Source organism: Branchiostoma belcheri, unplaced genomic scaffold (assembly GCF_001625305.1).
Source record: "Branchiostoma belcheri isolate BF01 breed outbred unplaced genomic scaffold, Haploidv18h27 scaffold81, whole genome shotgun sequence".
Taxonomy (NCBI): Eukaryota; Metazoa; Chordata; class Leptocardii; order Amphioxiformes; family Branchiostomatidae; genus Branchiostoma; species Branchiostoma belcheri.
In genome coordinates, this window is record NW_017804476.1 from 801,275 (window position 1) to 823,717 (window position 22,443).

The 22,443-nt window shown below is 41.2% G+C and overlaps 1 protein-coding gene across 1 annotated transcript in view; it reads right to left on the reverse strand.

The window, feature by feature from the left end:
• The window catches only part of LOC109486583 (polycystic kidney disease protein 1-like 1), an 89,479-nt gene that overhangs the window by 52,264 nt on the left and 14,772 nt on the right, over positions 1-22,443 (reverse strand). Inside the window, 11 exon segments of the mRNA XM_019790436.1 lie at positions 338-921; positions 1,405-1,510; positions 1,760-1,912; positions 2,553-2,763; positions 3,201-3,341; positions 3,705-4,956; positions 5,561-5,647; positions 5,928-6,256; positions 7,083-7,238; positions 8,236-8,414; positions 10,667-10,762. Coding sequence (XP_019645995.1) covers positions 338-921; positions 1,405-1,510; positions 1,760-1,912; positions 2,553-2,763; positions 3,201-3,341; positions 3,705-4,956; positions 5,561-5,647; positions 5,928-6,256; positions 7,083-7,238; positions 8,236-8,414; positions 10,667-10,762 — 3,294 coding nt within the window.

Below are 22,443 nucleotides of genomic sequence, written 5' to 3' on the forward strand. Positions count from 1 at the left end.
TTCTGAAAAAATCCGAGAACCAACAAATTAAATTGGTGTGGCCTAAAGTCACAATGTTTCTAAACCTTTCAAAGGATTATAAAAAAATCTAACATTCTAAAAATTGTCAATGTATTAATCATAAAGCAGAGACAAACAAACAGACCAATTCTGATCCCCCCACCCTCATAAAAATGTAGAAATGCAAAATAAAAACATAAAGATGCAAAAATTTGATGGACATGCAACTGTTCTTTCATTGGTTGACCCGCTAATTGTGATTGACAGTCAGAATCAGTCTATTTAATACTTAACACCATTGACAACATCTTTACAACATATGTAGGATTTAACAAACCTTTGCACATTGGAGATTTGCGATGGGAATGGACTGTTTGTGCTTTCGTACATCCAGGTAAACCTCAGATCCGACCCTGTTGCCACTGTTGCTGCAAAAACTACAGTGGTCCCTGTTGTTACTGTCGTCTGTCCATCTTGCACCATCAACTGCAGTCCCGTGATTGGCTCAACGACCACGGCTGATGCTGATTGGCTGAGCCAGGTCACATGATTCGAGGCATTGACTGAGATAGGGTACTCTCCCACATTGGGATACGTGTGATTTAGAGAAAAGGTGTTTGTCGGAATGTCATCATTTCTGCGCGAAACGGAAGAAACCACGAGAGAATCGCTGTCGTGTACGGACGAAAAGACTTGTCTGGTTCCGTCGGCAAAGTCAACGTCAAAATCAAACTCTCTCCCACCCGTAACGGTTATCTGTATATCAGTCTCTTCACCCTGTAGCACTGGGTTCACACTGATGTCCAGCTGTGTTAGTGGATGTTGGACAACAACAGTTGTGGTAGCTTGCTGCGAATCGATTCCATTTGATGCAAAGAGCTCCACTGCATATGTGGCACTGGTGCTATAGGTGTGCAAAACCTGTCAAGAAATAACAAATGTATTAGAGAGTATCATACAGTACTCTATATCATTCCTTGCACTAATATTAGGCAACAACGTCTTACATTTACCTGCTCCACTTTTCTGCAATAGAGAATGTCATGAAAAGACCACAGCATAGCAATGATTGGATGCTTGTGGGCAATGAGGGCTTTAACAGTAAATTGATAAAAAAATAGAAGAACTTCATTGACCCAACAAAAGTACAGCAACTTTCATAAGGTCTGTAATTAGACATACATACAGACACGTATGTACAAAAGAATGTACAAGACTATAGAATCAACTTATACTACTTGTTCTAAGGTCTGAACATTCTTTGCTATATTTGTACATTACCTTCTAGAATGAAATTGAATTTATCTGCACAAAAAAATATCAGACTCTATAAAATATCTTCACAAACTGAATGTAAGATTTTCCCCACATAAATGAGAAAACAGAAACTTCTGTCCAACTGACCCTGTCCATAGTTGTGAGTACAGTGGTGTTATCGTCCAGTATCCAGCGATATACCACTGCTGTACCGGAGTCAGAAACTGCATGCCATGTCTGCGAGCTGGGAGGGCTAGAAGTAAACAAAGCCATTGAAAGAAGGCTCAGGGTTCGAAATACTGGGTGCATGTGCACCTTAGTGCACCCAAACTTGGAGCTTTGCACCCAATTTATTTCTGTGGGTGCACTGGTGCACCCAAATATTTGTGTACATATCTTTTTACTTACTAAATGTATAATTACTCTCAAGTAATTATGATTACATTACGAATGCTTTAACTAACTTAAAGTTTAAGTTACAAAACAAAATCACAAGCTTTACCTGAGCAGTTTGACATGCCGTGGTCCCTCCACATGAAGGTTTCTGATTGGCTCCTGGACAGACACATAGCTGAAGAGCTGGGCACGGTCACCATTCACAGTCAGGTTTACAACCAGCCCAAACAGTCCAGCACTCGTGTAGGCATGGCTCCACCTGTGTTAGAGTCAAACATAGATAAAACTTCCAAAAAATTTGTCTTCACGTACTTGCATATCAATCAATAGTTTGTGCTCATAAACCTGCATTTCTCCTGCAGTGTCACTGACGAAAGGTAATGAATGCTACCTGAAACATCTGACTATTTCCAAAATCATATCCTGTTGCTTGAGTAACTGTTGTTTTTTTTTTGTGTAGCATAGACAAAACTGTTTGCAAACAGAGTCAGGGTGGCTTTTGGGATACCAACTGGCTAGTCCATACATTTATTATGTTCAGCCAATAATAAGCTGACTATACCACTAGCACCAGATTTCATACAGGAAGGCAGATATGCCCACATAATGATACAGATATACATTTAAAGACTCACATACAAACACTCACATACAAACACACACGTACCCGCACACACTGACACACACACATGCACATACAGACACCGATATACGAATACAGACACAGACACATGTACAGGCACACACACATACACACACAAAAACACACATGCACAGATACATGTGCACTCACTCACACACCCAATTCTCTTGCACATTGTGCGTAGAGATGACTAGCTTCACCACATAAACACAACCAAAAACCATCATTCCCTACACAATATTCACACATATAGTACCTGTATTGCCTTGCATTAGGAATGTTGTGAGTTTCCTCAGTGTTGTCCCCATACCCAACAGACATGGAGGCAGCGGTTAGCGTCCACCCAGAGGGAAACACGACCGTGAACTCCACGGCCTGCCCTGACGCCGATGCTCCACTGTGCTGTAGGTACGGCTCAATGGCTTCTGCCGACGACTGGACATCCATGGTGGCACTCTGTGTAGTCACTGGACAAGGAAACAAAGAAAAGTTAGCAGTCAATAAGGTGTATATGGTGAGATAATCCTTGGTCAGGTGCGATAACCACTGAATAAACCACCGAGTGAGCGTAGCATAACTACAATAGTTTTTGCTAGATTAATACTACAAGTCTTACCACTACTGTAGGCGCCCTGTCCCCTGTATAATGGTACGGTCCAAGAAGTGGTCGGTTATTCTACTTTTAAGGTTACGACCTGACAATCAATAGCAAATGGAGTCTTTCTATTATTTTTCTCACATTTAGATGTTAAGAATATGCTGTATACTACTATGCAACATCTTTACATGTTGTAAACCTACGAAAATATTTGGGAGTACTGGTGCACCCACCGCAAAGAATTGGGTGCACGGAACTGAACTATGACCTTCCTCACACCTCACTTGAAACAGGAAGAAGTCTTACCCAAGTTGCTAACATCCACAGATAAAACATGTGTTTCCTCATCAGAGAGAGAAGTGCTGAAGACTGGGACAGCCGTGTAGCCCTGCAGTTCACCATCCAGCCGCCAGGTGTACAGGGCATCTGCTATACTGCTGAGGCTTCCTGTTGGTCAAATCACATGAAACAGTCATTGCTTTGCCCAGTACGAAAAACCTCTTACTGCTAGTCTAACGTTGTTATACATGTATGTCATGTAAGATGTAATAGAAAGAGTTAATTTTCAGCAGCTTACATTACAAGTCCTAGGCTGTAGCCATCTTTGGAGATGCAAAGAGCCCAATAATATAATATGTATGGTGTTAACCAAATTTGCATGATTGTTAACCTTCACACTGCTAACCAATGACCCATACAAACTTCTAGTTAAACTTAAAGACTACCTCAACTAGGCAAAGGTTAATGCAAAATCTTGTGTTCTACCTATAATTTTGCTGCATTTTTTTTTAATTGTGAAAGTAGAATTACCTTGTTCTTTCACCACAAACATGCTGCTCTCTCCCACCACTGGCATCCCCAACATTTCCAGCTCCACCCCCGAAATGCTTTCCTGCACTTCCACGTCTACCTGCTCCCTCACGGCGGACACATCATTGTACACAGTCACCACCACCCTGTGCAACCCAGCAGTTGCAAACAGGTGTTGAATCTCACATCTTCCTTCAGTCACTGTGACGTTGTACGATATGCCTCCTACATCTACATGGCATTTTGCATCTGTCCCTCCTTCTATATTTGCAACAATGTCTGTGCTGTTGCCTAATATAACCGGCGTGGTGACTGCAAGTTTCACCACTAGTACTGGCTCCTGTACATGAAACTGTAGTTTCTCTACAACTGGACTAGTCACCAGATTGCTAACTGTCACTGTAACGTTCACAATCCCGGGTAGTTCGAAAACATGGCTGGCGGAAGAAGTGTTCGTGGTAGACTGTACGCTCGGTTGCCTTCCGTCCGAGACGTCCCAGGAAAACTGAGCGCCCGTTCCCATGGAAACCGTTGCCATAGATACCACCGACTCGCCAGTTCTGATATACCTCGCTTTATCGCTTGTCAGTGTAAGACCGGACACTGGGACTTGAACTATGACTTCCTTGGATTCTCTGCGCGAACTTATCAAGTTAGAGACCTCTACACTCACAGTGTATGTACCTGGGATGGTAAACACGTGTTCAATAGTCCCTTCGCTGGAATTTGTATTGAAAGAGTAGGGCCCATCTGCGTTGGTAATGTCCCAAACCACAGTTACAGGTCCAGTATGTTCGGCGTAATGTACGGTAATGTTTTGAGGGGCATCAACAGGTAGTGCGCTGCTTAGGGAAAGGTGTATTCTGTGAATTTCGGCTTGGACTACGACCAAGTCCGCCATGACAGCGGTCATTTCGTTCGCGTCGTTCCACGCACGTGCTGACACTTGGAATGATCCGCTGCTGCTATAGATATGGCTGAAACCTACGCTCAAGTCACAGTCTTCAAGGTAACTGGCCGTGATCTGAAACTGATCCACGGAAGAGGATCTAGATCCGAGCAGTTCGCCGCGCCGGTTGTTGAGAGAGTGGTTGAAGGTCGTTCCATCTCCGAGAGCGATCTCCAGGAACGCGGTACTGCGGTCTGCGGTTACCATGGTGAGGAGGAACGTGGTGGCCTGTCCGTGTGTCGTGACCGCAGGCCCGCCATCCAGGGACACAGTCAGGTTGGAGATGGAACGGTCAACAACAATCTGCAAGAAAAAAAAAAACATGCATCTGAACTACATCATGCGTACCTGTGGATAAGTTTCATCAGGTTGGTAGGTCACTGATCGCAAATAAGGATTTTATTCAACCAACGTTTCGGTGACTGCCTGTCACTTTCTTCAGGGCAATTCTGACTGGTTCACATTGCACTGCGCAGGTGGTTTTGTTAAAGACTCTTTATTCAGTAAATCGTGCATAGTTTTAATTTCTGCTATTTGCTTACAGTTCAATAAAAATTACATCAACTTTATAATATGTAGACACTAACCACTATCAATACAAGAGAGAGCAAAACATGAAAGTAAGTTTCGGAAGAGCCAATACTAGTATCTTTCTGTGACAAGTCTCACAGAAACCCGGTGAGACTTGTCATGTGGCTTTTCTAAAAAAGCCTCACTGGGTCAGTCTCTTGAAGAAGACTGGAGTGGCTGTGAGAAAGCTCTAGCCTCTAGGCGAGAACTTTTCTTTGTGTTGGAACAAAACTTTTAACACTCAGGCAACAAATTATATCAGGACAAACTACATAGACTACAGAATTGACTTGAAATGACTTATCCTTGATAAATATTAAGAAATAACTGTCCGTACCACTTCTATGATTCCTGCCACAGAACCTAGTGAGTTGGAGACATTCACTCGAACAAAATGTGCTCCCAGGGATCGGAATGTATGAGTCTGAAAAGGAAAACATTTGGTTAGAATACAATAAATGTTCATCTCCATGTGTACAAGTATTGAAAACTTTTATTTGAAATGAATGTTGTGATAGTTGGCAGTAAACTTAGTACCATATGAGTATCGTTTCTTGTTTAACAAGGATTATGATGCCAAAAATTAAAAATTGTAGGAGTCTTATTTTTTGGCCTGCCTTGTTTTTTTTTCCACCCTATCCCATTAGATTTGGAGTCTGCGGAGGATGTCATCCATAAAATTTACTTGCTGTGGCCTTACAAACCTGAATGTCCCTTGAACAGTTGACCACTCCCTGGCAGGGGTTTAGAACGTTCAAATACGGCGTAGAGATGACGTAAGAGCCGTCGTCTCGCTCCCAGTAGAAGGACAGGTTCTTCCCCCTCCCCACGGATGCCTCCAAACGAAACGGAACGTCCGCGAAAACCGTGATGGTCTCCGCGTCGGGAGCGGAGGAGGAGTAACTGCATGATGGGATGGACGCCGAATCGCTTCCGGGAGCGCGCTCGATCTCCAAGTCCGCCGGGACCGGAGGAACGACGGTGATGTTCGCTCGGACGGACATGGCGGATACAGGGTTCTGGATGTGCATTTCTGGAAGGAAGAAGAGAATGATTTAAAAAAAATTGGGTCACGTAAGCATATTACGAATTCCGAATCCAAACTAAACCCACCAATTGCTGTAAGAAGGAATACAAATGTATTATCTTCTTAGTTTATGATCCACCATTGAGATTGCTAACATCTAGAAGGGATTGAAGTACTAGTACTTTTTCTAAATACCTGTGCTGGTGCAGTTAACATCAGAAATTACCTAAACCAGACAAATTTTACCTGCACCACTCAGAATTTAAGAAGTACGGAATACTGGAAACTGATCAGTAGAGACCATTGTCATTACTTCTTTTACACTTCATTCAAAATGTAATATGGTACCAGTCAATACACAAATAAAAATCCAAGTATGCCTATATAAACCCAATACTCACTTATTTAGTTGTCTATATGTTAACTGTGAAATACTCACTTGTTTAGTTGTCTATTTGTTAACTGTGCAATATTTGTTTCTCTGTTTTTAAACACTAGCATACAATTCAGCGCCACCTACTTAGTTGCGCTGCCACATGCTAGAGATTGTACTCATCGATCAATCAATAGATAATTATTATTATACATGGACCAGTGCAGTTTAGGTGCACATAGACATCAGAAATACTTGCACAGTCCCAATTTTACAAGGTACGCTAACTTGTTTATGCGGGTGCATTTCGAGCCCTGTCTAAACAACATACAACACATACAACAACATACAAAACTCCTTGCAGCCAGTGATTTTTCTATACATAATTCAAATGAGGTCAACGGTTTTGATTTTCTAGTCTCCATCATTCAAACAATCACAAAATATGTATAAACTCACCAATGGTGTACTCCCCCACTCTGGCATACTGGTGCATGAGAGACATAATGCTTGTATCCAAGGTAACCCTGGCCTGGGACGTTCCATTTTGCCCATCTCCGTAGCTCCACGAAAAGTCCACATACTCAAAGTGGGAGGTGTTGTAACTTGGGAGACCTAGGTAGGAAACAATCATACAATCAAGTCAAAACTGAGAGAGCGATGTGTATGTGTGTGTGTGGATTTGCAGTTTCTGCTATACAAATAATACAGCATTGCCATACATCCTCAGTAACTGTTCTGCTTTTCTTCTCAGTGAGAGTAGAAAAGTTATCTTTTTATTAGCATTACACAAAGGACAAGGACAAGGTGACGTACACTCAAGTTACAACTTATTTTGCCACATACAAACACCGCATACACACAAAACTACAATATTTTTGTGGTTTGTACAGTACAGTGCTCCCCTCCCGTTACCAATGTTGTAATTGACAAATACCTAATTATATAATGAGTAAGAGAATGTAGTGTTTGAGACTGTTCTATATCTATTTGATGGACATGTCAGTCAAAAAGAGCTACATGTAGAAGCACTTGGTGCCTTCAAGATACATTTGTGTTAATAGTAGAAAAACAGTATGGGTAAGGGATAGAGCTGTGTACCGGTACGCAGTACCGATACTGTACCGGAAAAATTGATTAGGTACAGGTCCAAAATACCTAATCCCTCAGTACCGGTACTGTACCTAAACAATTTCACACCAATTTTATGCCTATTTGTGACCTCAAATGTTTAAATAGCTGGTTAACAATGGGTGCCTGTGTAAGGACAGTGTGTTCATGAAAACAAAAACATCTTAGTTTTGCCTATATTTTATCTGAGCATTCGCCACAAACCTTAACTATCAAGTCTATTTATGTTTTTTTGTTATTGAAGGAGTTCAGAAGAGCATATAAATTGGTCGAATTGTTCAGGTACAGGTTCAGGTCCGGACCTGTACCTAAACCTGTGTACCTGTACCTGTACCTGTACCTAAAATTTGTTTAGGTACACAGCTCTAGTAAGGGAGTGAAGTCATCTCTGATACACTTGTATTTGCACATCTTTTCACTCATCTTGCCTGAATTTCATGCCGCAAAACTTTTCACTCAGCTGATCAGAGACTTTACAAACCTGTGGACAGGTTGAAGGCACTGGCTAGTACCACGGTGACGTCGACTTGTGCCACATCCCCCGACTGTACCACCTCTGCCGCGGGGGACAGGGATGCTTCCAGCAGATACGGGCCGTCCACAGAGTACACATCTAGACTGGAGTTCCCCCCACATCGCTGGGTGGTATCATCCGGGCACCTGTGGAAAACAATTCATTAGAAGTCCTATTTTCTCAGTGACAGTCCACATAGTGAAAGCCCTTACATGTATGCCTAAAAATTGATCATGATGGTAAAAGAGTGTGTGTGCTACTGTAGCATAGTCCGGTGGTTAGCGACCCTGCCTCTGGACTAAGAGGTTGGGAGTTCGAATACCGGCTATTGTCGCTCACCCGACAAGCACGCTACTGGAAAGGGTCGCAGTCCTTAGAACGGGACATTAAACCGGGGTCCACTGTTCATTGCGCTTGTAGAATAGAGCTAGGGGAATTTCCCCAGTGCAATGAACCTGTAAATACAGTACATAGCGTCTGTCTTCTCTGTCACGACCAGTGGGAGATTAGCTCTTCAGTGAGCTAAAACTGGTTCAAGATCACTTTCTTTCTTTCTTTTTAGGTAGGTTTTACCAGCTATACAGAATACAGATACAGATAAAGTATGTGATGGAAGGACATTTGTATGTTTGTTTGTTTGTTTGTTTACTTGTTTATTTGAGCCTTGTTTATTCATGAAATACTCAAATCAGCCTGCTGGCTTTTTCCTGATTTTCCATTGAGGTTGCATTATCAATCCAGCCTCCAGACTCCCACTGTTCCTTCTAAACAATAGATGTTACCTGAGCATAGTGATGCATACCGGTTCACTGGACTTGGATCCGGACTTGTAAGAATGTTTAGGTTCAAGTCAAAAAAAACCTAAAAGTCAAGAACCGAGTCCGAACTTATTACCATAAAAGACCATTTAACATACCACTTTTCTTTCCAAACCACCTAAAACCTTCCGTAGATTTTAAAATCTTTGCTGCAAAATGAAGAAAACATTGCCATCGGGCATCGTCAAGTACCGGCCTCCATGTTATGTGGCCAAAGTTTCACCCAGACAACATTGCAAGTTTGCCAACATTCAATTTTGTATATGCCATGGGTTTAGGTCCGGACCTGAACCTAAACCTCTGGACTTGAATCCGGACCTGAACCTAAAATTGAGTTTAGGTATGCATCACAACCTGAGCATCTCTACAGGTATGTCTCTCCTCCTAAGCTCACCTGGTCCTGAGTCCATTAACATGCTACAGAACTAAAGCCCCGTGCCACAGCAGTCTTCAGGCCTGTTTGTTTTGAAAGAGCGCCAAAACCCTCATCTTGTCAGAACCTGTCTTTGCCAGATCATGTAACATACCAGGGAAAGTTGTTGTTGTTTACTCTTCTTTCAAACACCAACAAAATTATGTGTGCTGCATTTAACCATCCTAGCCTAGCCGACTACTGTAAATCACAATTTTTCCGCAGTACTTTTATTGGTAGTTTTCGTGGTCACTTCTGTACCGTAAACTTATCATTACTGTGAAGAAATAATTTGCCGCCTTTTTTTTTTTGCTGCACCTGCCGCCACATCGAATGTATAGTTCCACAAACATGTCCATTTTTCTCAGACCTCTAACTTTTGGTACCATGAACATTAAGTGATTTACAACTTGTATTATCATTAGAGGAAGGATCTGGTGTGTGTTTTTTTTTCAGCAGTGCAAATGTTAGGCGTTATACCAGTTGTTTTTTCTGTAACAGGACTCGTTCAGTACCTAATACCAGAGATGAAATCCTTAAGATCTGTCTGTCTGTTTCTGTCAACAACTAGAGGCTTCCCTGGTACTCAACTATCCGTGCAAACCTTTACACTTCTGTGAGCAAACCAACAATCATGTCTACAGCCCAGTTAGACAGGGATGATCCTATTAATGGTAAATAGGAAATGCAATTCACAAGTTTGTGGAATATAACCTCGGCAAATGATGGACTAGAACTTTCTCAGCAATTCAAAAATTTGTGTAAAACCCACGTTCGGGTCCTGATCTGGATTCAAGTCTAGAGGTTTAGGTTCAGTTACAAAATATGGAAGGCACTTCTCAGTGAGCGTTTCCCAATTGAAACATCTTTACCGCAAACTTTTGTAGTGAGCACTGCACTACCAGGGTTTAGAAGCAAAATACGTAATTTGCGGGGCACATCTGGGCAAAGCTGTGGCCATATTATTTACGGAGGCCGACACTTGATATTGTTCAATGGCAATGTTTTATTCAGTGCAAATTTTGACTGGTTTTGGGTGGTTTAGAACAAAACAGGTAATGTGACATGATTTTTTTAAAGACCGGAACTAGTTCCAGCAAACCAGTAAACAGCACTAGTTACAGGGTTAATCAGTAGATAGAAGGTTAAGAGCTGAGGGCAGACTTACTGTATGTTACACTGGTCCTGTGTGGTTAGGATGAGTCTGTTGATGTTGTTGGTACAGGAACACTGGTCCCCTCCCTGTAAACCTGCATATCCATACCTGCAACACAAAGAAACAACGGTTAGAAAAATCGTAATGGTTGGGGTTTTATCACCCCTTACGAGGTGACATACCCTTTTACTAGCTTACTACAAGACGGGGTTCGCCAAGCCTCCATCCGGGTGATGATGTAAATCACCATGTAGCTGATACAAAACAGTGGTTTGCCAGGCCTCTGTGTCTGTCCGGGTGATATGAAGTGCAACTCCAAACAGTAGTGTTTATACCATTGCACACTGGGGCATGCCCCTACTCTTTTCGAAAGGCGTGGTGGGTTCTTAAATGGGTGCGGTGTGTGGCTTTCTCCAAGCGCGGGACCTCCATTTAATGTCCTATACAACTAGCTAGGTACTCATTTTCACCTAAGTGAAGTGAGGAAAGCCATGTTAAGTGCCTTTCCCAAGGGTACAAGATTGGTGACAAGGCAGGATTCAAACCCGAGACCTCTTGGTTCTGAGCCGGACACTCTACCATTACACCACACAACCCCAGTTCTATCAGTGCTAAAACTACTACTGGGGATATTATAATTTACATGAAGAAGAAATGCCAATGAAGTAGTTTGCTTACAGTTTTATTTTTTTATTCAACTTTTCCTTTTACAACATTTACAAGTTTGCAAATGCTAGTGGTTATCAGCCGTAGTGACCTATCATATTAAATACTGTTCCTTTTTATTTCGCCATACTAAGGCCACACCAATTTAATTCCTTGGTTAACGGATTTTTCTAGAAAAATAATGGAGCGGGCGGGCGAAAAAAAAAAATATATAAACAGGCCTAGGCATCCTATTATGGCCCAAAATGGTTACGACAGGAGACATGAAGTCAACACACCAGGCTGGTTCAAAATTTAAACAATGAATTTTAAACTTTTAGTGATACCACTGTATTGAAATATGGGATGACTGTAACAAGTAGCAAGAAAAGGACTGTTTTAAACTGTTCAGGGCAAAATATGAGCATCTTGCAGTTGATTCTGAATTTTTATTTTTATTTGCAAATCAGAAAAAAATAAAGCGGGCGAATCCCTTAACCAAGAAATTAAATTGGTGTGGCCTAAGAGGTAAAATATAAAATAAGGTACTGCCTTTATTGTCTTGTTCATAATCTCTGAGCACAAAGCAACATCCGATCTCCGCTACTTTATCCAACAGCTGCTAACAAAGTGTTCAGTAATTAACCCTCCTTTATCATCATTAACCTGTACAGCCCATATTAACCACCCTCCTCTACAAATAGGCTCTTGTTTGTTTGTTTGGGACTTACATGCTGTTACCATGGTAACAGGCCAGAGCACAGCGACGTTAATTCTTATGCAACAACAACCAATACTGGTATTTTCTGAAAGACTTTTTCACCAGGACAAAAATGATAAATCTAGCATAAAAAGTGATACTACCAAGGAAAAAGGAAATTTTGAAAAAAAAAGTACACTCTAGATTTTTTTCAGTCCAAAAGTGCTCAGTTACCTTTCAGAGTCACCTATCTTATAACAGGTGACCAATTGGAACAATTAGGAAGGCGAATTATAATTAAGTACAAAATTATCTACCAACCGGTTACTGTTATACAGTGTGTGCATGACTAAATGGCTCTTAGTCATCATTAAGGAAGCATGTACAGTGACCAGCCTTTTTAATCTTTCACCGCACATTGCTCTATTCTTCTTGCAGGTGTTATCTAAAGCAAATTACCTTCTACTTCTTTCATACAAATACAAAGTACAGAAAAAGGCTTGCTTCTTTACAAGGGGGCAAGTGCTACGGTATAAGTCTTGAAATAATCGTGATAGTTTTATGTTCACAGTTTTTTAACGGTCGCAAGATGAAAACTGGATGAATGACTGCCTCCCCTACAGGCCTGTGGAGGCCCTTGAAACTGTCTGATTTCCAGACTAGAGAAAAATTTGAATGTGTCTGGTGTGTATGCCTGCCTCTACTATAGGCCTGTGGAAGCCCTTGAAACAGTCTGGTTTCCAGACTAGAGAAAAAGTGGACTGTATCTGGTGTGTATGCCTGTCTCTACTTTAGGCCTGTGGAGGCCCTTGAAACAGTCTGGTTTCCAGACTAGAGAAAAAACTGGAGTGTATCTCGTGTATATGCCTGCCTCCCCTGCAGGCCTATGAGTATGAAAGCCCTTAAAACAGTCTGGTTTCCAGACTAGAGAAAAACTGGAGTGTATCTGGTATGCGTGCCTACAGGCCTGTGGAGGCCTTTGAAACATGGCCCTTGAGACTGTCTGATTTCCAGGCGTCTGTTGTGCATGCCTGCCTCCCCTACAGGCCTGTGGAGGCCCTTGAAACAAGATCCTTAGAACTGTCTGATTTCCAGGCTAGTGTCTGTCTTGCTTGCATGCTTGCCTCCCCAGCAGAACAGACCACCTGTTTACACTTTTCTCCCCATCAAGACTGATGGAGTTATGACATGTTTATGGAAACAGTCTGGCTGAGTTATGAGCTCAGAGATAATGACTCTGATATGAAATAATTCCATCCAGATGTCTACTTCATATGGCAAGAGTAGAGAATTTTATGTCATGTCTCCCAGTTTCATGATTTATAATTTCTCCAGTATCTATAAATGAATTTGAGTGTAAAAAACCTACACATGTGGAGTCTGTTTAATACTTGTTCAAGGAATGTCAAATGTTGTTCCTAAAATATAGAATTTGGATTAAGTTTATCAGCAACAGAAGTGCTATATTTTGGGTATTTAAGAAAAAAAATTGTCTTTTCTCCTAGGATATTGGTTCTTATATCATATGATAAGGCAGGTTCTGACAATTAAAATAGTTTGATTTTATCCTTCTATGATGTATGATAAAGAAAGACATTTCTTGGAAATCAGGGCTTTTGGTCACCAAGTTATCATCATTGATGTATAATTATGGCCACTCAAAGGGGCCTGTGAATCAAATGTGCTGTCTGGCACAGCCATGCACCATACTCTATAGTTATAGATAACTAATTAAACAAAAGTATGCCAAATATCATAGGGTCAGGGGACACCACATAAATCTGTCATAATTTCCAGTTCAACAAACATGCGACATTCCAGAGTGATTACAGACAGCTGTTATATTTCCTGTACCAGGTACAAAACCTGTCTGTGTTGGGGTAAACATTTCACGTTGTCTCCATGTGCCTGGAGATTGTTAAACAAATATGATGCCAAGAAGGACTAAACACACTTCACTCTGTCATGTAATTCAACTTTGGCTTGAAGTTGAACAGTGTAATTTCGAAGCAGACGTAGAATGCTCCACCTCAGTGTTAAATGACCATATTTACATCATTTAGGTCATCTTCTTAGTAATAGTAGCATATCTTAGCACGTGTTGCCCTCATCCAGTAGGGGAAGAGGAATAGATAAAAATGGACCTCTTAGTTTCTTCTTTTTTGTAAACCCAACGATAATCGAATCATAAGCAGTTGCGCATACATATTATTTTCGTTACCGAAAACAAGTGACCAGTAAGTTCCGCTGCAGTACCAAGAGAAGCCACTAGGGGGCTCAAAATCTAATCATTTCCAGTTTTCGTAACACCTTACCATTGAACATACCAAGTATGAAACCAATCCATCCAGCTGTTCTTTAGCTATCTTGTTAACCAACAGACAGACAGAATGGCAGACAGAATGACAGACAAATGCAACTGAAAATATAACCTCCATGACATTTCATGGAGGTAATACAGGTGCAGGATTCTGTGTGTGCAAAAGACAAGTGAATTTCAAAGACCTCTTTGGACATTCCTTTTTGCAGTGGATGTACCACTTCATAAAGTTTTCCAAAGAAATTTCCAAAGAAGCATGCCAACAAACTAAATTTCAACACTTCTCTATGATTACCTGGACCTGCATGAGATGAGCACCTTTAAATTTTACAGTAAAGTCTCTGGACACTGCCTGAGTATGACTTAGAACGGATGACCCCATTGGGTAGATGGCCCCAATTGACCTAAGCTAAGATGCACCAACTGCGACCTGCGACATTTGTACAAATCACCCTGAAATCACAGTGCAGGAGACAGACCAACCCTGACAAGGCAGCGGCACACCTCAATGTTACCTATCCCTCTAACACACGGACAGGGAAGATAAAGGATTTCTGACCTTGACACCAGTGATCACTACCAAGGATCTCATGTCAAATTCAAGTTCAAGCACTGTAAATCACTTTATATTTGCAGTAGCAAAATTTTGCGGTCTGTGAAAAATGGACACCTTCGCAGGTGGCAGCAGGTGCAAAAGAAAGAAAGTCAACGAAGTATTTGTTCGAACCTCGAATATAAAAATACCGTGAATATAAAGGGATTTATAGTATCCATTCACCCAGGTTTTCGCACATGTACCAATTGATAACAAGTTTCCAAAAGAAGCAAGTTTCCAAGAAAAAAATTAATGATTTTGGAAGTGTACACTCCACCCAGTCTGTCATTTTGTCAAATTGACTGCTAATATTCATTTGACAAAGGTGAAAACTCAAGATGTAGATTTTAGTCTTGAACTTCCAGTTATTACAATCAATCAAATTGAATTCATATGATCAATATTATCAGCACTAGTTGAAGTTGACTGAACATTCCTTCCATTGAATTATATTATGTTGCTTTTTGATCACACATTTTTCAAGAAAAGGAATGTCAGCCTTTATGCATTTTTTCACGCATTACTCTAGACAACATCCAAACCAGCAGACTCCTGTCTACAGATTAGTGGCCACATGGCCTGTCTCCGACTCAATTAACATTCCAGACACCAAATATTAATATCTTACAGATGAGGATGACAGAAGACAGATGATAGTGCCTTCCTGTGGACAAGATTTCTGTGCTAATATAATCACGTCACCAGTGACCAGAGCACTGGTTTCCAAAACTGACGCAGCCTGTCTACTTTATACACATACCAGCATGCTCCCCCTGGAAATTTTGGATTTTCAAGCCTTCAAAAACACAATTTCCCGCATTTTGAGAGGCAAATCATGGGGTTGAGAGTGGTTGTCGGTGGTCCTTCCGATGTTTTCATATTTTTACCCAAGATTTTTGTTGATCTGTCAAAGTTGATGGATTAGTTTTAAAAAATTTCCATCACAAGCTGCAAAATTCCAGTATGGCCACACTAAGTTAATTTCTTGGTTGACGGATTTTTCTAGAAAACTAATGGAGCGGGCAGGCGAACAAAAATAAAAACAGGCCTTGGCATCCTATTATGGCCCATTAATGATACCATTGCATTGAAAGATGGAATGACTGTAACAACTAGGAAGAAAAGGACTGTTTTCAACTGTTCAGGGCAAAATATGAGCATTTTGCAGTTGATTCTGATTTTTTTTTTTGCAAAATTAGAAAAAAATGAAGCGGGCGAATCCATTAACCAAGAAATTAAATTCGTGTGGCCTAATTGACAGAAAAAACTGGTGCTGGGTAGAGCCCTAATACTTACTGACTGTTCGTTAAGACATTTTCCAGGCAATGTCAAGGATATTTTGGTCTCAAATACATATGAAACACTGGGTAAAGAATCCCCTGGTTCCACAAATGATTTTATTTTTCTAGAAAGAATTCCCAGGCAGTCAGACTGTGGAAAATCCTGTCTTCTCCCTGTAGGTAACACATCTAACATGTGTGGCAAATCCATTTGGAGTATGGTTAGAAGGGTGTGCAAGTGTGTACATTGGCTGATTATACATACATATCAGGTAACAGCTGCTCAACAACAATTAACAAACTTCCACCTCAGTGAAGAAGGCAAGGCACCATGCATGCTATCTGTGTTTTCCTGTGGATCGAGAGGGTATGGGTTCGAATCCCGTTTGGCAAACCTGTTTGGTGTTGTATACATCCGACATTTACATGTATATCTAGTTAACTTACAGAAATGCAGCTTTTTTGTATGGAAGGAAGAAACAACAAGTACACAAGATTTAGCAAGTGCGTTACAAAAAATGTTGTTTTTCTGCTAGAAGATCCAAGACTGTTCCTTCATTTGTGGGGGCCTGCATGCCCTTTTTCGTAAGGCATAATCAGGCCTTCTTAGGCCCGATTTAGACTAGAAACGGTATACCGTTTCGAAACGGTACGAAACGTTTCGCCACAGAAAACGGTTCGTCTTTAGACACAGAGGCGGAAGCGTTTCGGGCCGCCCGTGGCGCAGGATGTTTCTGACCCACAGTGACCTATCATGACCTCCCCAAGCCGCTTCTACGGTTTGCCTCATTGGCCTTATGATTCTTGTGTTTCAGGGCCTTGAACTTCGCCCGAACCTGCTTTGGGGTGCGTAAATACCCCTCAGCCGCCAGCCCGTCCACAGGCATCTGTATGCCCTCCCTATTACGCGAGGTCTCCAAGCGGGATTGTATAGTTTGATCGGCCCACAAGCTGATCAAGCAGCGGATCTCTTCTTGGGTCCAGACCCTCCCCTGGCCTTCTGCCATCCCCCCAGACATAAAGGATGACGAAAATTCGAGAAATACATGATATAAAATGGCGAAAATGGACACAATCGAATATGGCGCGAATCTACCAGAAAATGGACGCGCGCGGGCTTATTAGCATGTGATTAGCATATGACACGTGACCTGGTTTACCGTTTCAAGAAACCCTTTGACTTTAGACCTAGCAAAAAGCGTTTCGGGCCCCCCGCTGAAGGGTTCTGAAACGGTCGAAAACCACGATGGAGGTGGTTTTCGGAAACGGTCCGCGAAAACCCATAACAAACCGTTTTTTCCTCTTTAGACCGGGAACGGTTAACCGTTCCGAAACGTTTCCCTGGCCAAAACCCCTTAAGCGTTTCTAGTCTAAATCGGGCCTTAGTATTTTCATAATCCGTAGGCAGCCTCCAAAAAAATTGACGCAATTCATAATAGTACATTAGCCGCAAAGCGTAAAGTTATAATCAGCTCTGAGACTTTAACGTAATTCGCAATCGGCGGCGAAAATTTTACATAATTCGCAATCACCCCACCCCCATGCAGGCCCTCATTTGTTACAAGTGACATAAAATATTTCTTCCTTGCACAGACAAGTCCCCAGATGATACTCTGAAGAACTACATGAGGAGCATCAGGTTTGTAAAGAATGACAACATGACAGTTGACTGGACATATGAACAGATTTATGTGCAGGCCCATATGGCACCCAGTAATCCTAGCTGGGACCCTGCCCCTCATTATGGAGCATTCCTCCACCATACTCCTGCAAACTTGCTGAAAGATGGAAACCATGCCAGAGCTACAAAATGTTTCTGCATACCTGCACCAGTGAGGTTAACACTGAAAATTATATGGTGAAAAGTATGTATGGATTACAGTCAAACCTGCCTATAGTGGTCACTCAAGGGACTGGCCAAATTTGACCACTATGGCCAGGTGACCACTATAGAGAAACAGCCGGTTAGTTGACCCCCCCCCCCAAAAAAACGGGACACATGCTTTGAGTACCAACAGTGATGTCTTTATTCTGAAACATATGAATACATACATTTGCAAAGGTAAACCCCTTTTATATGTACATGTCTTAGTTCAATAATTTGTTGTTCTTTTGTTTTAGTTGCACTTTATTTTGTACTTGCTTAAAAAAAAGAAATACAGAAATATAATTTGCATGGAAACATTAACTTGACATCAAAGATACATACACTCAACATATTCAGTTCATCTATTCCGGGACAATGAAACCATTCACATTAAAACAAAATCACTGGCTGTCATTTACTGTTCTTAGTGTACATACTAGTACTACATGTGGCTAAAGAAAAGAAAGCAAATCAAGCAACAAACTTTCAACTCCAAACAAATTTCTATCGACTGCAAAATCATTTAATCTAAGCTCAGCTTTCGACGATTTCTCCACACTCTCCCTGCCAGTCCGATCACTTCCACCTTTTGGAATAAGTTCGGCGTCTGTCTCTCCGCGTTTGCCATCGTTTCTCCGCAATCGCCACGTTACTAGTACTAGTTGTTGTTGTTAGTCGAAAAGTGGAAGAGAACGACATCGCCATGTTTTTGTTCTTTGGTGAACACTTGCTTCGCGCGACCGACATACGCCACAGCGAATTCCAACCACGTAAATAAGTTTATTTTGTACCAAGATGCTGTCTATTTAGTTAACAGCAAAATAATTGTTCGTCAGTTGCCAGTTACTTTCCGTTTTTGGTCGTTTTTGAACATGAAAACGTAGCGAGAACTCTCCTTTGTTTACGGCTTGGGTTTCTCCCCGCGTGGGTTGTCTGCCTTTACCATTATGCCAATGTGGTAGTCAACAGAAAATTTTCTCCTTTCAGACTTATATCTTTTCTAAAATATCCACTACAGTTTTAAATTTACATCTAAACTTACTTGGAGTAATGTATTAGAAATGTTTTCATAATGTAATTACGTCATTTGACGCTAATGAAGTTAAATAAAACTCGATGTATCTACCTCCATAACAGTGGAGTCTTCCGATGACCCCAATTGACCTCCCTCTGCAGCGAACATGCGCCATCTTGGAAAATACGATGACGCATTTTTCGAGCCAAATTTATTGAATTATGCCCATGAAAAACGGAAGCTATGCACATATCTACGCATTTCAAGGAATCGAGAAACCAAATATGGATATTCTTAATTTTTTTTGTAAAGATAATTGCCGTAATCTTCGCCGAGCGGCCGAGTCCATTGAAAGCTCCATGCGGCACGCACGGCACGTGGTGTTGGGGAAAACGCAGATATCAAAGACACCCGCGACCGCAGAAAATTCGTGTCAAAAGCCAGTTTTCCTTTATTTCATACACATATGGAGTCTAATTTTCAGTTCACATTTTAGTGATGTAGCGATCGGAAAATTATCACAAGGCTCATAACGGTCGTAGCCCGAGGTGGGGTGGTATTACGGCCGTGGTGCTTAGCGGGTTACGGCCAGCCGCGACCGCTATCGGCGGTGTTGACATGCCGGCGGGACCGGAATGGGGTGACCGCTGACCGCGTTGAACAGTGACCGCTATAGACACGATTCTTAATGCTTACGTCAATGGGAAAAATTCAAGGGACCGGCAAAAACTGACCGCTATGGCCGAGTGACCACTATACAAAGGTGACCGCTAGTACAGGTTTGACTGTATACCGGTAGTAAAAATGGTTAAAAACATTGCCATTCTTTCTTCATAATCATACTATAGTGGTAACATTTAATGCAGCAAATAAAAATCCATATACTTCTACATGTATATATAAACCCAGTACATGGACCAGAGGACCAGTGTAGGAAATACCTGCACAGCTCCAATTTTACCTGCACTAACCTGCATATACCCAGTACATGGACCAGTGCAGGTTAGATGCAGGTAGACATCAGAAATACCCGCACGGCTCCAATTTTACTTGCATATACAGGTGGCATATTATATTGTATTTCGAGCCCTGTCTTCAGTATGTATCTTGTTCTCAGTAACTTTTTGTAAGGCCATGTTGATTTGATTTTATGGATGACATCCTCTGGGAACCCCAAAACTGATGCGCGCGTGCGAATAAAAAAAAGTTTTGACAAAAAAAAAAAGTTGCTTTCACTATGAAATCTACGTGGTCATGAAGGTTGAACAAATGGCACATAATATGTTATGGCGAATAATCTAGTCTTCGAATTCATTTCTTTACATTTTTGTCTTTTTTCCTTTGATTTTGGCATTCTACGACATTGGTATCGTTTCTAAATGTTTTCCTTGCAACTTATGGTATATTTTTGCTCATTTAGCAACTGTTTTTGCACGATTAACAGTATGGTTGAAAACTTTTTTTTTTTTGGAAACGGCCGAAAATTCATGCGCGCGCGGATGTCATCCATATAATCAAATCAACATGGCCTAAGTGTTCAAATCTTCTGGGTTCTTTGTCCTAACCCATTACAACAAGCTGGCTCGCTAAAGCTCTAATAAACTCTGACCTATGATCCCCCTGAAATGAACTTTTCAAAAGGCCACCGAACCCACCAAACAAAAACTCCCCGCATTCCTTTCAACCACTTTTTTCGCAGGTCAAACATCATTTGGTGCTAATTCTTCCTCACACATACAGAAGTTATTGGTCAGTTTGCCCAATTTATCACACATGACTTGGCGGTTTTACGACGCAGTTCCGGTACAATAGTCCAGGTACAATTACTCAAGACGTAACAACGGCTAATCTTTAGTTGTTTCGCTTACCTTAGGATAATCCAACAATAGGTTTGTGTGCCTCTTCTACTTTTATCTTTCCGTGTCCAAAAAAATGATCCTTTACAACTTGCTGAAAGTCTAGTGTGACAAATGGTATTATAACCCTATGTAATCTTTATCAATACACGCTGGCAACAAAGTCCAATGCTTTCACCATGTGTAAAGCAATAAACTGTCCTACCATAAAAGGTATGACCTAAAAAAAAAAGGAAACAATCAAATAAAGCATGTCCTTCACCTTTATGGGGGCCCGCATGCACTTTTCCGTAGAGCGCAATCGACCGTTTTAATTCCACGTACAGCGTAGACGGACCGTTCTAATTTAACGTAGAGCGTAATTTTTTTTTTGCGTAGGCGTAATTTGCCATTTCGATTCTACGTAATGCGTTGCAGCTACCCAGAATTTATTGTAAAACGTAATCAAGAGGCTTCCTGAATTCAGCGTAATACGTAGCCGGCTCTCAAAATTTAGCGTAGAGCGTTGTCCGGACCCCCCATGCAGGCCCTTCTTTATGTTTGACTGTTACTTCGTGCATTGCTTTGAGTGACCTAAATGCTAGCTGGACAACGTTTAAAAATAACACAATTAACTAAAATTACATTGAGATTGTTTGAAAACTCATAAGATGGATTATACTCTTTGTGCTGGCCCATACGTCTACACTATAATCATATTTACATACTTTTCCTTGTAAGTCACCAAAGCAAAAACTTTACTACACTAACAGGTAACATGTAGCACAGTTGCTCCTCTAAATTCAATTACCTGTACAAAGCATGTACATGTAACACTGCCTGATTATTTATGGCAGTTTAAGTTTTATCTCATTGGGTACACAAAGGTGCAGATAGGAATCAAATGCATTTCTATGGAATCCACATCCCCGCGTTACTGTGTACACTGCCATTGAGACTATTTACACTGTCCAGATATGATCCACGACTATATGAAACAATGACAAAGACAGAATGGCGTTCACGTCAATGTTATCCAGGCCCACTTTTCTGGGTCGACACATTTGTAGATTGTAAGACTTTACGGGACTACTTGGACGTCATTAGTTCTAATTTTATGACTGGTTGCTTGGCTACTATCGCCTGCTTTTCCGGGCCTGGGCTTTTTGGGGCACCTTTTAACCTTTTGACCTTTTCTTAGGTGACGTTTCAGTCCCAAAATCCAGCATTGAGTCAGATGAACTCAACTAGTTCTGGAAATTCTAGGTAAAAAGTAACTTACACAAACCTGAAAAGGGACTACATTTCAGGGTTAGATTTTGAAATTAATAGATTTCTGAGCTTTTTTTTCTCTCACAAATGTGTTGTATGTTAGCTCATAGGTATATAGGATAATTTTGGGTAATACTGAGTTGAATACAAACTTGTAATCGATGTTAGATACACTTGAAAATAATCCTAACATACAGAGAAAAATTTCAGCTTCACACTTTTTCAAACACATTAGGCCATGCCAATATAATTTTTTTTTT